At 40.5% G+C, this 18,208-nt stretch overlaps 1 protein-coding gene across 5 annotated transcripts in view; it reads right to left on the bottom strand.

Moving 5' to 3' along the window:
* The window catches only part of MCTP2 (multiple C2 and transmembrane domain containing 2), a 254,411-nt gene that overhangs the window by 127,187 nt on the left and 109,016 nt on the right, over positions 1–18,208 (bottom strand). For 4 of the 5 annotated variants that reach the window (XM_043489630.1, XM_043489631.1, XM_043489629.1 and 1 more), the window contains 2 exons: positions 3,972–4,136; positions 1,544–1,674 (listed from right to left, as the gene is read on the bottom strand). In XM_043489630.1, the coding sequence (XP_043345565.1) occupies positions 1,544–1,674; positions 3,972–4,136 (296 nt within the window). Of the gene's footprint in view, positions 1–1,543; positions 1,675–3,971; positions 4,137–18,208 lie in introns of those variants that run through there. The other variant, XM_043489634.1, reaches the window with a different exon arrangement.

Here is an 18,208-nt window from a genome sequence, read left to right as displayed (position 1 = left end):
TTCCTCTGCAGACAAGCATGGAGGAACATGCCATGGTCTCCAAAATTCCTCCTGTGTGTCTCAGGATAAGTTACTGAGATGGGATAGGATGAAAGTGCAAGTCACTCAGTTGTGTCTGACTCTTTGTGACCCCATGGACTATATAGTCCATGGAATTCTCCAGGCTAGAATACTGGAGAGGGTAGCCTTTCCCTTCTCCAGGGAACCTTCCCAACCCAGGGATCGAACCCAGGTCTCCCGCATTGCAGGTAGATTCTTTACCAGCTGAGTCACAAGAGAAGCCCAAGAATCCTGGGATGGGATAACAGCAGCAAAGAAAACCGATGTTTCATGCAACCACCTCTGCTAAGCATTTTACACAGAAAAAAAACACTGCATTCAGTCTGGGGTTCGCTGGGCACAGCCTATTTTGGCCCCTAAATTCCTTGCTGATTGAAAAACAGAACATCCTGGACCTCTGGGCTTCCTCATCTGAAAAATGAAGGGGTTCTACTGGATGAAGGGCTCTCAAACTTTTATTTCCAGCAGGAAAACTCTTGCCTGGGATGAGCCCCGCTGCAGCGCACAGGCAGAAGTGGAGATGCTCTGGTTTCAGAACAGCCTGATTATCCTGAAGGCTGACCCCATCGCACCTCCCTGAACCCAGGGCTCCAGGGAACTTGGTTTGAAAAAGACCACAAACAGACGTTGAGAGCCCTTTAAATGCTGTATTCTAAATTTAGGATGGGTGGACACACTGGATGCCTAATGGGTTGAACAAAATGTAGTGGTCTGGGAGAAAAAACTTGGTCTTTGAAAACAGATAATCCTGACTCTCGCACTCACTACTCTGCCAAGATTCTGCAAACCTCAGCACCCCATTCCCTCATCTATAAAATAAGGATAATATTGTGAACTTGCAGGCTTCCCAGGAAGATCAGAGATGTATGCTTCCACCAGCATCTCCTTCATGCTGAGGCATGAGGCAGCCACAATGTGGGCAGAATCGCATTTAACTATAGTCTTCCTATAATCCTATAGGGAAACCATAAATACTTACAATATTTCTCATTATATACAAGCAAGCACCTCAATTAAGTCTGGAAGATCCAAAGTACACAAATAAAACTGACCTGGCCTCAACAGATTTTATTATGACTTGCCACGAAGTTCACAGAGGACAGTGGAAAATTTCCATCCATTTGGAACACCTACCTTCATAGTGTTACTGAATTATATGGTATTTTCACTAAATAGCAAAACCAAACTCATAGAGTACATTGGAAACTTATACCAGCATTTCCCAAAGAGTCTGAGATGGGACATTATCTTTCTTAAGAGAATTCCTGACATGTAACGATTTTCTTCTGTTGTAATCAATACCAAGTGGCATATATCAATTAATAAATGAAAAAGTCTTCCCTGGGTTAAGGTCCAGCTAACTTATAGCTCCTTGGGGTGGGAATATGAGGTTTTACTCTAAGATCAACCAGATAAAGACAATGCTATAGACCAGCCTCATGCAGACGCGTCTCCCACTGTTTAGAAAGCAGAAGAGACTCACGTGCCCAAACGCTCCTCGTGCTTTTTGCTGTCCTTTCCCCACACTTCAATGTCCAAAATGCCCATCCTGTCAGAGAAGTAGTGAAAGTCAAACTGTTCCCGCCACTGCGGATTTGCACTCTTACACAGTGTCTAGAAAACATGCAGTTATAATATTTATTTTCTTAAAATGGCATTCATCACTATTGCAGCTACACATTCATTTCATTTCTAAACAGCAGGAAGGCGATCATAATGATGGTTATGATCACTCTTATACAGTTAAAATTTTCCTTTTCGGAAATGAAAGGCATGTCGAGGTTTTAAGAATTGGCAAAACATCATACTTTTTTAGCTGACCCCCTGATTCACTCATTTATCCACCAAATGAGAAAGAGCACTGTTATCCCCAAAGAAACAATAAATGCTACAGATATACAAAATATCTATTTTTGATACATGGATAATATTTATTACACATATATAATAATGACTATTGAGCTATGCTCTCTATATAATATTATATCTCAATAGACATTTTATAGCTGTTCTCTCTTACAAAAGATACTTCTAATTGGTTAATCAAATGGAAATAACATTTTTATTGGCACATCCATTTCAGCGCTGGCTTAGGAACTATATAAATTAACAATCTGGGATCTTAATTAACATCTGTCAGATGCATTACAGGAGAAACCCATAACTTGTATGTGACTGCCTATTTCTAAATTCAAATTTCCTGAATCCAGTCACTGGAGTCAGAGGAAGACTAGGAAATTCCACTGCAGCCAAACCTAAAAATGAACATGCGTGGTTGGAAAACTCCACAAGTGTTTCCATGTTCTCCAAGAGGGATTTCAAACTGCTTATGTGTTTGATTCACTGGCAAGACTTTCTTTTCTGTTTCATTTACACAGAGATTCAATTTGTGAATAAAAAGTGAGCAAAAATGTGGGCCACTAAATACCAGGAACTCAGGGCCAATGATTAAATCTTGGGGCCAAGTTTCTTCGCGTGGGAAAAAATGAACTGCTTAGACCTCAACTGCAGCCAACATCACATAACATCATCTACGCTGTTTTTCATCATCATTGGGTTTAAATATATCAGATCACAGAATTTAGAAACTATGCAGGAAAAAAAGCCCATTTGATCACAAATTAAGTGCAATATTCCCCAAGGGGGAATGCAGCAGATACTGGACTCTTTCTACACTTCACCTTAGTCTAAAAGGGTAAGTGCGCTTAGTGATGAATAATTTTTCTATAAATCCTTACCCTGATGCTGGATGGTTAAAGGAATCTTAATGGAGAGCTCTGCTTATCCTGGATACACTCATTGTGAGGTACAGCCTAAAACTGCCTACGTAAAATTATCATCTGTACATTTTGGCCATAACTTTGCTTCAATTTTTTGCATTTCTCATAATCAACAATTCTTCAACATGAGCTTCAGTTCTCTACTGCTTGCGCTGGAGTAAATGACCTTTAATATTTGATTTTGCACTGAAAGTTGTGCAGCAGAGACAACCTCTTGTCCCACTAAGTCATCCTCTAACTAGTCTGCTTCAGTTAAGGCCGCTACACCGGAAAGCCCCAACTGCAAATACCCTCGGGCCTATTTTCAAAGTCTTCCACTCTGATGTTTTTCTTCCTATGTGGCTTTTGGCAAGTGACTTAATTTTCAAGTACCCTAGTTCCCTCAATCCATAAAACATAGGAAATATTCCTGTCTGACAGTTATGTAAAACTAATTAATTACCATGGTTTGGAGACTAGGGTTTTTGAAATAAAAACCACACCGAATTACTGAGATTAAAAATTAAATGGAATTTGGATCAGTGGAATAAGATGATTGATTTTTAAAGACGGCTAAGAAAAAAAAAAAACTATTACTTTTGTTCAAAACAAATCATTTTTAATACATTTAGATAGCTTAAAAAAAAAAAAAAACAGAGCAAGCAAACAGCAGTGTTAGATGTCTATTTTTGGTGTTCATACCAACAAGGTAGAGAAAGCCAGGAGTGTATAATTTTGAAAATACGTTTAGTTAGTTTAACTCAAGTATTTTAATTCAACTATAACATATTACACTATTTTATTTTTGTAGGATTTTTGAAAACATTTAGTAATCCTTTTCAGCACAATCTCTGAAACACAGTTGTTTATTTTCAAAATGAAAATAAGCCATGCATTCAAATCTATTGTTTAATAAGCTTTCTCTAGCTCCAGTGACTATATTAAAGTAAATGACATTAAGCAATCAAATGCCCATATTAACAGACAGCATCTGTATATTTATTTTGTTTTCTGGGGTGCTCCTAATCCACACAAGAGAGTTAAAAATAAATTCTATTCTTGCAAAGTTTAGAAGGGGAAAACATACATTTTTTTTCCCCATTGTTTTCATCTTAAAGACACTGTTCTCCTTTAGGAATTGACAGAACTTACCTTACTTTTATACCTCTGATCTCCCAGTTTCAACTGGACAAACATCTCTGCCACGCTTCCGCCTGAGACATTCCTTCCTTCCAACAAAGTTATACTTATAATCCCGTTCCAGAGTTGGTTCTTTTTCAAGGACTCTGAGAGCCGGAGGTTGCGTATCAAAGAGGACTAAAGCAAAGAAATAAAGATGACATATAAACTTGCTGATAATTCTTGAGTGTGACTTTGGTGATCAGAGGGGGTGGTCCAGCTTTCAATATTCATGAGAAACAGCACTCCCTGCCTAGTGAATGCGTTAATATTCTTCACTGGTTCTATAAACCTACACTCACAGTTACGTGACTTCCTTCTCAAGCACTGGACTCGGAGCCTCCAGTGAAGGATGGATTCAAACAACACTTGCACCTGGCACCGGCCTTCACGCCCACCCACACGTGCTCTTTGGCAGAATCTTCCAAATGGGCCTTTGGCTACTCTGACAGTAGAAAGGGAAGAGAGGCATTCTGGGAAACAGAGATATAAGAAGCAGGCACTGCTCTGCAGGGAAACAAACCACCTCTGGGCATTTCAAAATTACGGCTTTGAAGTTATCCCTCACACTTGAATCTGTCCCCACCTCCCTTTATTTCTTGCTGTGCTCAGTCACTAAGTTGTGTCCAACTCTTTTGCTGCCCCATGGGCCTCTTTGTCCATGGGATTTCCCAGGCAAGAAAACTGGAGTGGGGTGCCATTTCCTCCTCCAGGGAATCTTCCCGACCCAGGGGTCGAACCTGAGTCTCCTGTATCTCCTGCATTGCAGGCAGACTCTTTACTGCTGAGCCTTATCTCTTAGGGGACAACAAAAAAGCCTAATAATACTGCAAGATTCACAGGTCCAGATACAGCCTATAATCAGCTTGAGAGCCAAATGAACTCTGCAGATCTGGTGGGAGGGGAAGTTTGGATAACGAATACAGACTAGGGCCTGGGACCCAGTAAGTGTTCAGTAACTGTTACCTTCTTTTTTTTTTCCTTTTCTACATCACACACAGCTTAAACAGAATATAGAAAAAGGCAAATATCCCCTATAGTTAAATCATAAAGAGGGCAAGCACACTTTATTTTTAATTTCCATTATATAAATCTTCAAACACACACACACACACACAGAGCCGCGCAACAAACCTCCACGTGCTTATTCATCGCATTTTGTCAATCTTGTCACATCTTTCCCTGCTTCACTAATGTTTTCTCTGGCTGAAATATCTGAAAGCAAAATACTTATCTGTTTTTACATAAGCACCATGCCATGATCACACTCCATACAAGTAACGTCTATTCCTCTAACATTTTTAAATACCCTGAAGGTCTGGACAGTATCGTTTTATGGTGAGTTTGTTTGAGTGAGAGTCCCTGACACGATCCACAGGCTGTGTTCGGTTGGCAGAATTCATTCACATTCTCCATTCAGTAAGTGACTGCCACGAGGGTGGATGGCTTAATTTGAGGGAGAAATAAATGGGCTCAAGAACGTAGACGGTGTCGAGAATCACAGCAGAGCAATGAATTTCTAACACTATATATTCATTCCTGTCATCTGCTCACTATATCTTTGAGATCATTTAGGTATCAATTTGCTTGGACACCAGTTCCTCACAATTCATCACAACGAACGGTATGTCAGTGCCGGGTTAATTACATGCCAGCTTACCTCATCCGACACACGTCACTCCACCCCTCTTAATAAATGATGCAATGATGCCGAGCATTTGGGTCATTTTATGATTTCCTTAAACAAAAATATTTTACGGAAATGTATACTCCCAATTTCATATCTAGGTTGCTTTTCTCTGGAAACTGGAATTCTCACACACACACACACAGAGTTCTGAAGGTGCAGAAACAGAACAGGAAAGGGAGACGGGAAAATAATTTGTTTAAAAGAGAAAAAACCCTCTCCTCTTGAAAACAGGAACAATTCTTTCTCTAACTTGTATCTGAAGCGGGGTTATACAAAGAATACATTCAATCATGAAAATCTATTAAATAAAGTTAAGTAACTTTGTATTTGTTAAAAACAATGTATACCATCAGAATGTATAGACAGGTACATATATAAATACATATGTAGATGTGTTTATACTCTATGTGTGTGCATATAGATACATTTAAAACATTCTCTAGCTTACTAAGCACACAGGCTGAAAACTTCCATCTTTAAAAAGAAAATGAGAATTTGATTCATACATCCTGCTGCACTTTCTTTTTTTATGTTTCTTCTTCTTAAAGTTTGACTTGCCAACCAATAAGCTGAAGCATGACCTGTCCCAGGGCCATGCTTCAAAGTTCCGACAGATATATTCCTCCCTAAACACTGCAACTATTTCAAAATCCTTTTTATAAAGAAGGGAGTAATGTCCACAAGGGATCAAAGGGCATCCTACAGTCTGGCAATTGCCTAAGAAAAATGGCAGTGTTTCCATGAAATATGCCCTAAAATAATTTTGTGGCTTGGTATGTCCTAATTTCAAATTGGATGTTTATCTTGGAAAGGCTTCTATCTAACTTGTCCATAAAACAGCCCCACTTAGCTCTATGAGCTCTGTGAAAATGGAATCCAAAGCTGGTTATTAACGGGACTCAGAGATAGGTTCCATATGGCGGAACAGCATGGGAGGGCAAGGCAAAGGCCTACACCAGGCCCGGCTTGGCTGGAGCTCCTGATCAATCCAGGGACACTCGTTGCATTACACTCTAACATCTGGATTATTGCTTGTAATGTCCCTGGGAAATATCCACTTTCCATCAAAGCCTTTATCTATCTCAGTCAGACTTTGAACATTTCAGCATTTAACGCAGTCATGTTTGATGTGATGGACTCGCTCTTTGTCGTCCAAGATTTTTTTTTCCCTTGCTAAAGGAGGGGTAAGAAAAGAGAAGTATTTATTGCACAGTTCACAGATAGAAAAGGACACAGGACCTTTATTCTACCTATTTCACCGTAAATATTTCTGCAAAGCCCTCTACAAGATTATGTCCAAAAAAAAAAGTTTCATGTGCAAGCGATGCAGTCTAGGATGTGAGCATGAGCTTTAAACACATTTCTTAATCCCTTTCGCCTTTCTCTTCCACCCTTGAGACTTGTGATGAGGTTTGAGAGGGAGGGTCTGGGGTGGGGGCAGCACCTGGGCCACCCCGTCTGTGCTCAGATGCAGAGCTGAGCTCTCCGGAACTTTTGCCTTCCTCAAACACCCCCATTTTCCCCACCATAAATCGACTCCTCTGCACTCACTCTGTTAGCTCAATAGCTCAAGTGTTCATGTCTGTGCCCAAGCCCTGTAAGTGAAATTTGTCATCTTAATGCAGCCTGGAATGTGAAAGGAGAGAAGGAAATGACCCATCAAAGGGAGAAGCCCACCCCACCTAAGCTGAAACAAACACCGGGAGATAGCGCAAAGCTTCTGGGTCCTGACCCTAATTTCTCAGCAGACATAATGGATAAAATACAGCCCAGCAGGGTTTTGCTATTTTTCTCCTTCCTCCCAGAGGATCAGAACCTTTTACTATTTCTATGTGGATTCATTCATAGGCTCTCTTCCTTGGCCCCTACCCCTGCCAAATCTACTCCCAGAAAGAGTGACTTTTTCCTGACACGTGCAACTTAGTTATGACTAAGGGAAAACAAATTAGGATATTTAACTTAGAAACACTCTAACTTTCATAAAAAATGAAACAGATTCCCAAACATTCATTTACTCCCGGGTCATGAAAATTTAGAAAGGGAGAGAGACAGAAGACACAGGCTGTGGGGTTTTTCTGCTCACTTCCAGCAGGTGGGGAATTCTCAGGAGTTTCTGATCTAGGAATAGACTCTCAGAACAGTGAACGGGACTTCCCTGGTGGCCCAGTGGTTAAGAATCCACCTGTCGCTGCAGGGGATGGGGGTTCCATCCCTGGTCTGGGGAGACGCCACACGCTGTGGGGCACCCCAGCCCATGTGCCACAGCTACTGACAACTGCTCACCCTCGAGCTGTGCCCCAAAAGGAGAGAAGCTACTGCAATGAGAAGGCCATGAACCCCAACTAGAGAGGAGCCTCCGGTCATCACAGCTAGAGAAGCCCATGTGTAGCAACGACGACCAAGCAGAGCCCCAAAGAAAGAAACAGTGAATAGATTTTCCTTCCTGGGACATAAAAGAAAAAGGATTACAGATTGGCAAACATACATTATTGGAGGATTCTGGCCAAGCAGCATGCTGTGAAGATGGCAAAGTGGATTCCAGGACCACAACTACTCAGCGTGGTTCCAAAGGAAACCCTAGGATGGTGGATGTAACAGCTTGATGCCTCTTGTCCATCCCAAGCCAGGAAGAACAGCAGAAAAGTCAGGTATAAAGAAGGATCCTGGCAGGGAGGCATAGAGTTCAGGAGCCAGGGAAACACCTACAGTCATCAAAAGCAATGTGATAGTCAGTGATTGTTGTTGTTTAGTCATTAAGTCATGTGCAACTCTTTGCAATCCTATGGACTGTAGACCACCAGTCTCCTCTGTCAATGGGATTTTCCAGGCAATAATACTGGAGTGGGTAGCCAATTCTTTCTCTAGTGATGCCACCATTGATAATTAACTATGCCAACCAATACCACTGGGTAACAATTCAAAGCATTCCCTTGGGTAGCAAAAAATACCAAAACATATGATTATCTCAATAGATGCAGAAAAAGCCTTTGACAAAATTCAACATCCATTTATGATTAAAACTCTCCAGAAAGCAGGAATAAAAGGAACATACCTATACATAATAAAAGCTATATATGACAAACCCACAGCAAACATTACCCTCAATGGTGAAAAATTGAAAGCATTTCCCCTCAAATCAGGAACAAGACAAGGGTGCCCACTCTCACCACTACCATTCAACATAGTTTTGGAAGTTTTGGCCACAGCAATCAGAGCAGAAAAAGAAATAAAAGGAATCCAGATAGGAAACGAAGAAGTGAAATTCTCGCTGTTTCCAGATGACATGATCCTCTACATAGAAAACCCTAAAGACTCTACCAGAAAATTACTAGAGCTAATCAATGAATATAGTAAAGCTGCAGGATATAAAATTAACACACAGAAATCCCTTGCATTCCTATACACTAACAATGAGAAAACAGAAAGAGAAATTAAGGAAACAATACCATTTACCATTGCAACAAAAAGAATAAAATACATAGGAGTATATCTACCTAAAGAAACAAAAGACCTGTACATAGAAAACTATAAAACACTGATGAAAGAAATCAAAGAGGACACAAACAGATGGACAAATATACCGTGTTCATGGATTGGAAGAATCAATATTGTCAAAATGACTATACTACCCAAGGCAATGCATAGATTCAATGTAATCCCTATCAAGCTACTAATGGTATTTTTCACAAAACTAGAACAAATAATTTCACAATTTGTATGGAAATACAAAAAACCTTGAATAGCCAAAGTAATCTTGAGAAAGAAGAATGGAACTGGAGGAATCAACCTGCCTGACTTCAGACTATACTACAAAGCCACAGTCATTAAGACAGTATGGTACTGGCACAAAGACAGAAATATAGATCAATGGAACAGAATAGAAAGCCCAGAGATAAATCCACGAACCTATGGACACCTTATCTTTGACAAAGGAGGCAAGGATATACAATGAAAAAAAGACAACCTCTTTAACAAGTGGTGCTGGGAAAACTGGTCAACCACTTGTAAAAGAATGAAACTAGAGCACTTTCTAACACCATACACAAAAATAAACTCAAAATGGATTAAAGATCTAAATGTAAGACCAGAAACTATAAAAATCCTAGAGGAGAACATAGGCAAAACACTCTCCGACATAAATCACAGCAAGATCCTCTATGACCCACCTCCCAGAATATTGGAAATAAAAGCAAAAATAAACAAATGGGACCTAATGAAACTTAAAAGCTTTTGCACTACAAAGGAAACTATAAGTAAGGTGAAAAGACAGCCCTCAGATTGGGAGAAAATAATAGCAAATGAAGCAACAGCAAAGGATTAATCTCAAAAATATACAAGCAACTCCTGAAGCTCAATTCCAGAAAAATAAATGACCCAATCAAAAAATGGGCCAAAGAGCTAAACAGACATTTCTTCAAAGAAGACATACAGATGGCTAACAAACACATGAAAAGATGTTCAACATCACTCATTATCAGAGAAATGCAAATCAAAACCACAATGAGGTACCATTACACGCCAGTCAGGATGGCTGCTATCCAAAAGTTTACAAGCAATAAATGCTGGAGAGGGTGTGGAGAAAAGGGAACCCTCTTACACTGTTGGTGGGAATGCAAACTAGTACAGCCGTTATGGAGAACAGTGTGGAGATTTCTTAAAAAACTGGAAATAGAACTGCCATATGACCCAGAAATCCCACTTCTGGGCATACACATGGAGGAAACCAGATCTAAAGAGACACGTGCACCCCAATGTTCATCGCAGCACTGTTTATAATAGCCAGGACATGGAAGCAACCTAGATGCCCATCAGCAGATGAATGGATAAGGAAGCTGTAGTACATATACCCCATGGAATATTACTCAGCTGTTAAAAAGAATTAATTTGAATCAGTTCTAATGAGATGGATGAAACTGGAGCCCATTATACAGAGTGAAGTAAGCCAGAAAGATAAAGACCATTACAGTATACTAACACATATATATGGAATTTAGAAAGAGGGTAACGATAACCCTATATGCAAAACAGAAAAAAGAGACACAGATGTACAGAACAGACTTTTGGACTCTGTGGGAGAAGGCGAGGGTGGGATGTTTCAAGAGAACAGCATCGAAACATGTATATTATCAAGGGTGAAACAGATCATCAGCCCAGGTTGGATGCATGAGACAAGTGCTCAGGCCTGGTGCACTGGGAAGACCCAGAGGGATGGGATGGAGAGAGGTGGGAGGGGGGATCGGGATGGGGAACACATGTAAATCCATGTCTGATTCATGTCAACGTATGGCAAAAACCACTACAATACTGTAAAGTAGTTAGCCTCCAACTAATAAAAATAAATGGAAAAAAATAAAAAAAATAAAAAAAAATAAAATCTGTTATTTAAAAAAAATACCAAAACATTTTTTAAAATTAAAATTAAAAATAGGGGCACTGTAAAGACGTTTTTACAAGGTTTTTCCAATAGTTCTACCTTACTGGCACCAAATACTGTATGGGTACTTTTTAGATCATCTCAGTGATGGAAATTTAAAATATGTATTCCCATGTTGCCAATACATCTTATTCTGATTCTAATTAATTATCTTTCTCTAAGTCATTGTGAGGAAGTAGGGAGTCAATGGAAACAAATGCATAAACAAAAATTAACTAACTTTGTAAGCAAATTAAAGAGTAAAGCAAGATCCCAACTATATTGTCAATGCTTAGAAAAATGAAGGGAGAAGACACAGTCTATAAAAGGTTTCCATGAAATATTCCTTTCAAGCTTTTTCAACAAGTTAAAACTACTGTTCATTGTCAACAGCTTTTATAGGATGACATGAGAAGATCCATACACTCATGCAACAGGCTTCCAGAAAGCTCCTACTTGGCAGTTCCTTATATCATCTGAAGAGAACCCTGGAGGCATAAATTCTCCTAGAACGACACACACATTTTTGCATGGGATATAAAACAAGCCTTTTAAATTTCCCACAGAGGCATGGGCATGGAAGATGAGACATATTTATAGATGAAAACTATATCATAGTTCCAAGGATATGAATAATCTGTGTGTGCAAAGATATTAAAGGATTACATTTTTTTTTATTAAGAGAGAATATCCTCACTCAATATTTGAACTTAAAAATTAGATTATGAGAAGATTTTTAAAAAATTGATAAAGTCTATAAATACCCAATGACCCTCAGGGTTCTGGATCCAGGGGGGGGAAAATGAAGGCCATGTGAGTAAATAAGATTTCCCTTTTTGCCCTGACCTCTAGGAAGCTCAAAATGCAGGGTTCATCTGCAATAATAATCATCAACTAGTACTTCTTTTATTTTTTTATCTTTTCATTTTACATTGGAATATAGCCAATTAACAAGGTTGTGATGGTTTCAGGTGGGCAGCGAAGGGACTCAGCTATACATATACACGTGTCCATTCTCTCCTAAACGCCCGTCCCGTCCAGGCTGCCACTTAAGAGTGAGCAGAGTTCCCGGTGCTCTAGAGCAGGCCTTTGTTATTTCTTGATCTGCAGGCCTTAACTCCGATAGTCCATATTTCTATGGCTCTCCTTCACTTAAAATAGGTCAAGGGCAGCCCTAAGCGGGACTAGCACTAGGGCGAGGCGAGTGAGGCATTCAGGATGAACCGTGTAAGGCGGTGGTCATGCCCAGGCTTCTGTGAGGGCAGGGCTGGCCCCATGGCCTTCTCACTCTAACCCCTGGCACCGTGCCTGCCTCCCTCTAACCCCAGGAATCTAAGACCCAGCAGCGCCCCCTGCAGTTCTACAGGGCCTGCCCCTCTGACATCCCTGGCTTTACCTCCTGCTTTCCCAGCATCCCACGCCACGCCCTAGTCCACACCAGTGGTTCCCAAACACAAATATGCTTCCGGGTCACCCGGAAGGCTCACTAATAGGCTGCTGGGTCCCGTTTCCAGAGTTTCTGATCTGAAAGGGCTGAGATGGAGGCCCAGAAATATCTGCATTCAAATGATTTCCAGGTGGTGCTAACGCTGCTGGTTGAGAGAGCTCAACTTTGGAACTGACACAGAGTCTGGAGCGCTTGCCACACACATTATTTTGTGACCGTCATGTCTCAAAGCACTTCCACCTCCTTCTCATTTGGTGAGATTCACTCCTGTCTCCTTTCTCTGAAAAATGGATCTCAGTTCTCCAGTCTTCAACCCACCCCACCCACCTGCAAGGTCAAGATAAGGGTCTAGTCTCTGAATACCACACCTTTCCACTCTCATGTCTCCTAATCAGTTCAGTTCAGTCACTCAGTCGTGTCTGACTCTTTCCGACCCTGTGGACTGCAGCACGCCAGGCCTCCCTGTCCATCACCAACTCCCAGAGCTTGCTCAAACTCATGTCCATCACGTCGGTGATGCCATCCAACCATCTCATCCTCTGTCATCCCCTTCTCCTCCTGCCCTCAATCTTTCCCAGCATCAAGGTCTTTTCTAATGAGTCAACTCTTCACATCAGGTGGCCAAAGCAAAGTATTGGAGTTTTAGCTTCAGCATCAGTCCTTCCAATGAACACTCAGGACTGATCTCCTTTAGGATGGACTGGTTGGATCTCCTTGCAGTCCAAGAGACTCTCAAGAGTCTTCTCCAACACCACAGTTCAAAAGCATCAATTCTTCGGTGCTCAGCTTTCTTTATGGTCCAACTCTCACATCCATACATGACTACTGGAAAAACCATAGCCTTGACTAGATGGACCTTTGTGGGCAAAGTAATGTCTTTGCTTTTTAATATGCTGTCTAGGTTGGTCATAGCTTTTCTTCCAAGGAGTAAGCGTCTTTTAATCTCATGGCTGCAGCCACCATCTACAGTGATTTTGGAGCCCCCAAAAATAAAGTCTGTCACTGTTTCCATTGTTCCATCTCTCCTAATATCTCACCAGTCATGGTGTCTAAGTCTTACTCATCTCTGAGGTCTCAGGACAGTATTCCTGCCAGTATAGTATGTGCTCAATGAGAGGTTTTTGGCCAAAAGTGATTCTAATGTCACCGATATGACAGATTTGTGAAAAGTGGCTCTATTCTTCTGGGCTGGAGATACACAAGGTTTGAGAATTCTAATAGATCCATGGCCTTAGCTGCGCATGACTGAGGCCCCCAGCAATGAGGAAGACCTCTAGAAACTATTCTGTCTAGGATAATGCTGCCCTGGACTTCATAATAATGCAGCAGAAACATCGAGGTTACGATATTCAGCAGTGTTACTTCTAGATGGAGAGGGAGATAATAAGTAGGTAGAGAAGGGGTAGATAGGCATATAGATAGACAAAAAAATCAGGTAGACATATATAGGTAGGAAGATAGAAATAAACAGATATATGAATATATGTGACTGTTTGGAATTTACCATCCTCCAATCCTTTAAAATTAACCAAGAAAACAAAACAGGAAAAGGTGATACTATGGATGGGTATTTGAGTTCAGTGAATAGTGTGTGAAAATGAGAAACAGCAGAACAGAAAGCACTCTATTAACTGGGGAAGTGGTCCAGGCACGATACTCTCATCTTGGTTCCACAAATAGACCACACTTCTTGCAAAGGGTTTTGCTTGTACTACTTCCAGGACCAATAGTGTAATAAAGGTGAAATTGGTGAAATAACTCATTTCACCAATAGTGAAACGAGTTCAAGGAGAGAAAGAGGTGCAGTGACAGAGGGCATTTACCTCTAAGGTGGAAAAGAGGCACTCCTTCCACTTTAAGCAGCTTCTTCTCAACTCAAAACTATACGACAGACAAAACAACCATCAGAACTTCCTTCTGGTTCTCACCTGGGCTCTGCTCATCAAGGACATCATGACAGACAGACAGACAAGATAGATAGGCAGGCAGACTGAACAATCTTCTCTCCAAATTCTTTGACTGTCCTCTTTCAATTTAAGTTTCCCCAACTTCGCCGGTGAATTAGACAGCCAAAAATCTGTCTGTAAATGCAGGAGACCTGGGTTCGATCCCTGGGTTGGGAAGATCTCCTGGAGAAGGGAAGGGCTACACACTCCAGTATTTTTGCCTGGAGAATCCCCATGGACAGAGAAGCCTGGCAGACTACAGTCCCTGGGGTCACAAAAGAGTCGGACACATCTGAGTGACTGAGCACACAATATAATCAATATAATATAAGATAATACAATGCTGGGACACCAAATAGAACTAAAGAAGAAGAAAAGCTAAGGTTAGCGATAGCAGGAAGTGGCCAGCACTTTTAGGCTGGGGGTGGAGGGTGGGGTGGAGGGGTGGTGCAATTTTCTGTAAAGTTCCAGGTAGTAAGAATTAGGCTCTGTCCCAAGTACTCTGCTCCACCCTGCCCACCAGGGGCAGAGCACACATGGATGAGCACAGTGACATTCCCACCAAACTGTATTTGCAGAAGCAGATACAGGGCTGGATTTTGCCCTCAGGCTGCAGTTCAGTGACCCCTGGGCTAGAGTGAGAAAGAGTAAATGCTCGGGTCAGAGGTACCTGGGAGAAGCAGAAACCACAGCAGGGCTGGCTAGTGGAAGGGACAAAGACAGACACTACGTGAATCAGAGAAAAGGGAGAAAGCGGAGAAAGACCCTGACTTCTCCCTCGTCCCACCCTGCAGCATCCTGCCCCTCCCTCTCAGCCAGTCAGAGGCCACCTGACAGAAGGACAGAGAAAACGCATCCTGTAGGGATCAGTCTCCATGATAACGCAGGAACCCTGCTAAACAAACCTGAAGCCAAACACACCAAAAAGTGAAACCACTAATCAACTAATTTCATACCGAAAAAAATGTTGCCCTATACAAGGATGTCTTTTACCTTAAATGGCTGTCATATAACTGCATAAAACAATAGGTCAAAAGAGGAGCCATATGACAGTAAAAATGTATCTCGGTGCAAATTATCTAAAATAAAGAAAATTCGTAACTCAAAGCGCATGTGGTCACCCATAATACTGTCCCAAATGAAAGGGGGGTATGTACAGTTAGAGATTTTCTGAATACATCAGTGACCTGCCAATTCCACTTTTTATCATCATGTTTCTATCCCATTAGACTATTTGACATAAGAGAAGTAACTGCTGTTAATGTTCTAGCTCTTTAACTGTGATATACATTAGAGAGGAGGAAGGTATGGAAATAGATCTATTCACAGAAAAGATTATGCAAAGGAAACATCTGAAAAGAAGCAGTTATCTGATTCAGGCCCTTTTAGATCGGATTTTCAGTTCTCTCTTTAAAATGCTCGCTTGAAGGTAAACAAAGGCTTTTGCATGAAAGCTAAAACTACTTTCACAGGCAATCTTTATGTATTCACTGTATTAAAACCAAGGTTAGTAACAAAACCAAGGAAATGTGGTATTCCTTGGTATTCCAGTGGGTAGGACTTTCTGCTTTCAGGGCTGAGGACACACATCCAATCCCTGGTTGGGGAACTAAGCCCACAAGCCACATGCTGCAGCCAAAAAATATATATATATATATTCAAGGAAACGCTTTAGAAGACCATCCTCAAAGACTGCCACTCTGGGTGACGCAAAATTATACACAAGACTGCCACTCTGGGTGATGCAAAATTATCAACTTATGAGCTTAAGAAGCAATTATTTAAATAAAGTTATTATAAGAGTAGGATTGAGGTGAAAGAGTCAATGACATTTTATAGGTAATATATCACTTAGAACTAGCAAAATTTTATATACTCAGATTAAGTAATCTTCTTTATGTTAAATTTCTGCTTTCTAATTTTTAAATGGAAATCCTAAAAAAGCAGTTTATAGTTTAAAACTACCAAGAGAGACTTATCAGGGTATTTTAACTACTTTTACAGAGAGTTAATCACAGACTATAGATTTTCCCTGTGACTCACTTTTATGAGCTAAATTAGAAGTTATCTCACTTTCCCCTCTATAACTGCAGACTCTAAGCAGCAAAAAGTCACCCTAACAATTGAAATTCTGCACCAATACATAAATTGCATCTCTCATACATGATCATAAGTAGCTTTCAACGACCTCTATTCATCAACGGTTTTATGAAACACTGTACTAGGTGCAGGCATTTATTAAGTCTCCGAGCCCAGTGCCCTGAAATCAAAATTCTAGAAACTACGACGAGAGGGAAAAAAGAAGACAACAGCTCAGTGCTAAGACACAACTCCGCAGTACAGATATAAATACTGCTCTCCAGGATCCTCTGTTCCTTTCATATTTTTGATATCTTTATCCTGGCCGTCAACATTTTTTCTCCCCTCTTCATTCCTTGGGCCATTCTTCCTAACCTCTCCTGTCCTCCCTAGACTCCAATATTCCCCAAGCTCACAATTTTTCTTTCGAGCCTTTATGTTCTCCCACAAACTGCCAGCGCTCGTCCACAGGCCGGAGCTCCCTAACTAAAGATGGTTATTGATGTACAGTACCAGTGCTTTAATGCAGCAGCAGAATCAATAAACGAGAAAATACTGCTTTGTCAGGCTTCGCCGGAGCATGCCGGGAAACTTTACTGCTCGGGATGGTTACAGCAACGCTTAATACGCGAGAGGGACAGCCAGCTCCCCTCTGAGGAGAGAATGATGTTCTCCTACCCTCTAGTGACTATAAAGGAGTAAGACAAAAGTTGGAGGGATTTCTGAGACGGCTTCATGTGATTATTTATTGCCTCTTAATTTTATTTCTAAAAAGAACCAGAGTTCTGAAAACCCAGTGAACAGGTAGGATTAAAACAAAGCTAAATTAAAAAAAAAAAAAAGCAAAAAGCTTAGCCTGGTTATTTTTAAAGGGCTCCCAAAATGCAAAGGATATACATTTTAGGAAGAGTCAGAACTTTGATTCCTCTGGATTTTAAAAAGCAAGGCTGGGAAAGTTTGCCTTCCTAAATGACTAGTCAGGTTACAAATTTCTCTCTTTCTCACACATACACACACTCTTGTAATGCACAAAATCTTTGTTTCAATCTCCTTATTTTACAGCGAAGTAAACAACTACAGGTTAGAAATGAGAACTGGGATACATCTGTGTACAGGTGTGTGTGTATAAATAAATGCATAAACAGAGCTTGCCCATGCACCCGCCCCTAGCACACAGACCCATCATGGGCACCTCCATCTTGATTATTCCTCTTCTGAAAGCAGCAGAGCTGCCAAAGTAAGTTATACAGAGGTTTTTTTTTATTTGTTTACATTTAGTGAATTTTGACATTTAGTCACTTCAGTGACAACGTGTTACCTTCAGAACCTGATGAATTGATAACACATCCCTACCTTAAATTGCATAGAACTATTTTTCATGGAGAAATCTTTAAAGAAACAAAGAAACACTCACAAAAATAAACAAATAAATGGCAAAATAGAAATAGTATAAAAAAGATTTATAAAATATACCACATATTCCTCTCAATCTTTTCGTTGCCGTTATAGCACCAAAATTAGCTTCTACCTAATGGTAAATAACTTTCTAAAGGACTAAGTCTAATGCACTGCAGCTACAAATAATTCAAGCTTAATGAAGTGTAACATTCTTTTTTTTTAACTTATTTATTTAAT

Source organism: Cervus canadensis, chromosome 17 (genome assembly GCF_019320065.1).
Source record: "Cervus canadensis isolate Bull #8, Minnesota chromosome 17, ASM1932006v1, whole genome shotgun sequence".
NCBI lineage: Eukaryota > Metazoa > Chordata > Mammalia > Artiodactyla > Cervidae > Cervus > Cervus canadensis.
This window is presented reverse-complemented; position numbering and strand designations above follow the sequence as displayed.